The sequence below is a fragment of the Heterodontus francisci genome, chromosome 38, assembly GCF_036365525.1.
Source record: "Heterodontus francisci isolate sHetFra1 chromosome 38, sHetFra1.hap1, whole genome shotgun sequence".
NCBI classification, from domain to species: Eukaryota; Metazoa; Chordata; class Chondrichthyes; order Heterodontiformes; family Heterodontidae; genus Heterodontus; species Heterodontus francisci.
Window position 1 is genome coordinate 31171774 of NC_090408.1, and position 4296 is coordinate 31176069.

The 4296-nt window shown below is 39.1% G+C and overlaps 1 protein-coding gene across 1 annotated transcript; it reads right to left on the minus strand.

The window, feature by feature from the left end:
- Positions 1-2632: 2632 nt before the first annotated feature.
- On the minus strand, positions 2633-3997 carry kbtbd13a (kelch repeat and BTB domain containing 13a). Its single transcript, XM_068018356.1, has one exon. It carries the CDS (start codon positions 3995-3997, stop codon positions 2633-2635), a length of 1365 nt encoding a protein of 454 aa, XP_067874457.1.
- Positions 3998-4296: the final 299 nt, after the last annotated feature.

Sequence of the window (4296 nt, forward strand, 5' to 3'; positions counted from 1 at the left end):
TTCAAAGGCCTCATCACACAAAAAATTAACATCCTTTACAACTCAAACAGATTGTCCATTATTAGAATTTTGACATTGGAAAGATGGCAGAGGGCGAGACGCCATTATCAGCACCTCCACCCTGAATCTCCTAAGCATTGGTAGTCAGATTCTTAAACTACCACGGCAAGCAAACAGTCATACAAAAAATCCAGGGCTTAGATCCAGCTCATTTGGCAAGGCTGACAGAGATCTATATATGGAGATATTTCCCTAGAGCTAGTGGACAAATGGAAGGATTTGAACAGGATCAAACAAGAGATATAATAAAATAAAATAGAACTATAATAAAATCAACTGCCGCACCTTCCACCCAATTCATCTCTGTCCAAATGGATTTAGCACAATTCAGGAAACTGTATATTTTCTTTCTTGTTTTATTTTTTCATTCAAAGGGAGTGTAGCATATTCTGACCACAATAGTAACAGGCATAAATAATCTGGTAAATTTCAATCTCCGGGAATATCAAGTACTAGTAAATTTGCTTCATGGAAGGAACACTCCTCACACAACTTACCTACTGGCCAATACCAGGCCCTGCTTTTACATTAAATAAAATAGACAGGATCATACCAGTACAAGTTTATTCACAATGTATTGGAATTTCTTCCTTCTAAAAAAATTCCTAAAGTTACTATTTTTCTTGCTGTATTGAAAGGTGTGTTCAATATATTCCTTTTACCATTTGACTTAGAGCCAACTTCCAATTAGAGAAATATAATCAACTTAATATCACTCGAGAAGAATTCTCAGAAATACATTTGAAGTGAACTCTGGTGCTACAAAAATAAACCAGCTGTAATGGTTCCAAATGGAAAATGTGAAAATCTTTATGGATGCTCAATCCTGGAAAACTGCCAACACGCAATATGTTTCATCGTTAGGAAAACGATAGACTTGGTATTCTGGAAAGATGAGATGAAATAGGCTGAAAGTAGAAACAAATATTCATCCAAAACTAGCTTGTGAACGGCCCAGCATGATCAGCCTCCTATCCACACAGTACAGATCTGTATTGGGAAAAGAACTAAGTAGAGATAGTTCACATTCTCCATCTGGATAATGGGGAAATTTGTAGAGATGGGGAAATCATTTACAGGGTATGGATTATACCTAAGTAGGTTGGGGCTTAACACTCACCGGCATAAGGAGCTGAAATTTTGCTTAGCAAGTATTTAACCTAACAGGACAGGCAGTTCACCAAGAGTGTGGTGTTATTGATATGGAAGGTGGGATAGCTTATATTGATAAAAACTCAACTGGTTTAAAAATGTGAGGAAGAAAAAGTTTAAGGAATATGGTAAGTAACATATGAATCATGGAGGTCTTTTAACACAAGTGCCAGAAATATTATTTCTTTCTGAAGGCGAATACTAAGAGTATGACTAATACCACTGAGACATTGTTTAAAGTGAACTATGGATCAAAACAGAGGGACTGAAAATGATTGTCATTCTTATATGGACTAAAAGGATCAGTAGCCACATCTGTGATGTTTAAAAGTCTCAGTACACCATGTGGGCTGATGTTTAAACATCATGGAACAGGTAAAGATTGAAATCAGTGTGAAAATACAGAACAGATTACAAGCAACTGTACTTTTCTAACTCTGAGGCTTAATTTGCTGAAGATTATCCATTTTATTACATTTATTGTGCAGTACTAGTTTTAGAACGATAGATGTAAACAATGGATAGATGCAGAAGCACCAATTATTGTTTTGTGAGCAACTAGCGGATCTCATGTGGCATTGCTCACAGCAAGTTAAATTTAGATAGTAATGCACAATGTAATATTCTGCTGCTAAGCTGTAATACTGTCTAATTGGCCTGCCCATAAGGGCACAAAGCATAATTACTTTAAATCCTGAGGTCAATTAGAGGTTGATTGTTGTTGGTGAAGGAAGTTAATAGAACTGGCAAGTGGCTGTAAATTCCTGCTCCAAGTCAACAGGAAATATCAGGAAAATGACTCACTTTGTTTCTTTTAATACTTTGGTGTATCATTAACATGTGCTGGAGAGGTGCTGGAAGCAAGACATGCATAAAACTATTCTTCCGATCATTTTTTGTTCAGTTTTGCATCTATATACATTATCTTAGTTTTCTCAATAATCATCCAGCATTCACATTCCCAAAGAGAAGAAAATCAGGGGAAATGATTGTAAACTAAGGAAATTATTAACTTGGCATTTAGAAGACTTATAGAGTGAATCACCTTCTGATCCCATGAATGATGATTTAATTGAGACATTCAAAGAAAGGAAATGGGCAGATTCCTCATTCAGATAATTGCACAACCACTTTAATGCCTGGACAAGTGAATGATGAAAATCATCTGAGCAGATTCTACAGATGCACCTAAACAATTGATTGAGTTAGATTTGCAGACTGCCAATTCCCCATTCCTACCTTATCTGTGTATCAGTTTCTAGAAAAACCAAGTACTTGGAGAGCATTACAAATCGCTTCCCAAACTTGGAAATAAAACCAAAAAAGTGCTGGAAATATTCAGCAGGTCTGGGAGCATCTGTGGAGAGAGAAGCAAAGTTAACGTTTCAGGTCAGTGACCTTTCATCAGAACTTCCCAAACTTAGTTTTGGTGTACAGAAGTCAGTCTATTCTTTGGTAGTCTAAGTAAGAAGGTATGCATAGAACCACTTCGTGGAAATCCAGGCTGTTCCTTTGCTGGCTTCCATTTATCTTCTTGTATATTATAAATCAGGGTTAACATTCTGTTTACTGTAAAAACTGTATCCCCTCTGATGGCTGCTGTAAAAAGTGCACCTTTGCTGTTCACGTACTGGCCAGACAAAGCAGTCCATTGTTGCCTAGTGAGGTTGAAGCAATCAATCATGCACCTCAAGAAATCATCTGCCGGTCCATTTCTCATAACATACAGATTGTCCCTATGTGCAACCATACAGTGACCATAGCTTTGTTGGCGTTTTAGAGTGGTTACAAGCAGCCATTCATCTTTATGGGTCCTGTACTCGTAGATGTCCGTGGTGTCCATTGGTAACCAAAGGCATACAAAGATCCTGCCCATTGTGTGTGCACATGCTATGCCCTCTCCAGGTCTAGGAAGATGTGCAGCAAAGGACCATGTGTTGGATGCCACGTGGTACTTCTCTACAGTTGCAAGAACTATATTCTTGCACATTCCTCCTATGGCAAAGAGGCAACCGTCTTGTCCTGTCAGTGTTAGGTTGTAACGAAGATGTTGAAGACTTGAAAATTCGCTCCAGCTATTTCTTTCAGTATCATAACAAAAACTAGGCTTAACGACCTCCTTTCTCAGTCCATCAACCCCTCCAACTATGTAGATATTGTTGTCCAGCACGGCAATGCCTGCGAGAGAGGTGCTGGCTTTATCTGGTAATAAAGTCAAGGTTCTCCAATGATTTTCTACTTCATCCAAATAACAGATGGTTCTAGAAACGTCATCCAAGTAGTCAACTGCGGGTGAATGAGTGGCCACGGCCACAAACGTACTGGGAGACAAGGATTCAATATAATCCAACTGATCTTCAGGCAAAAAGCTCAAATCTTCCCTTACATTAGCATAAATATCCCTAATAAACAGAGCTGAAGCATGAATCAAGTCAAAGACCCCATATGTGGCTGCGGCCTGGAGCATTAGAATGCAGTTATTTGAACTGATGATATGAATAAGATACTTTGTCAGAGGCTTCACTAGTAGAAAGGCTGCACATTCAATGGCATCAAGGATTTCCTCACTGTTCAGAACAGGCCGATCATCTTTTAGCACCTTCAGCATGACACTAAAGCCACGGGCTGGTAACTCGTGCAGCTGGATCTCCTCCTGAGTGCACTCCCGCATGCCGGAATCAAAGAGAGCCCTGAAGTAGTCACTGCTCTCAATCAGCATGTGTTTCTCAACAGTGAAAAACTCATCCTCAACTTTCACACACACATAACCTGCTGGTGGCTGCATCGTTCAATCAGCGGTGGCTTGTTCAGATTCTACGATTATCGACCACTCGCTTCAAATTCTTGGAATTTCAGTTTGAAGTAGCATTTAGAGCCAGTGCAACACTGAGCTACATCAGCTGATAAGCAATTAAGCTAAAACCAAGCCTTTGTACTTTTCAGTTTTAAGTTGCTTGTTTACAAACCCTTTTGAACCACTGACTGTGACCACAGCCTCTGGCATTAAGTTATTAATACCTCGGGCTATAGATAGCTGACCTTGCCTGCCACATGTCTAATGCAGCAGGTATTTTTAGGAGAAAT

Coding starts and splice junctions, on each gene's coding strand:
- kbtbd13a (XM_068018356.1), bottom strand. CDS start 3,997: ATGCAGCCACCAGCAGGTTATGTGTGTGTGAAAGTTGAGGATGAGTTT.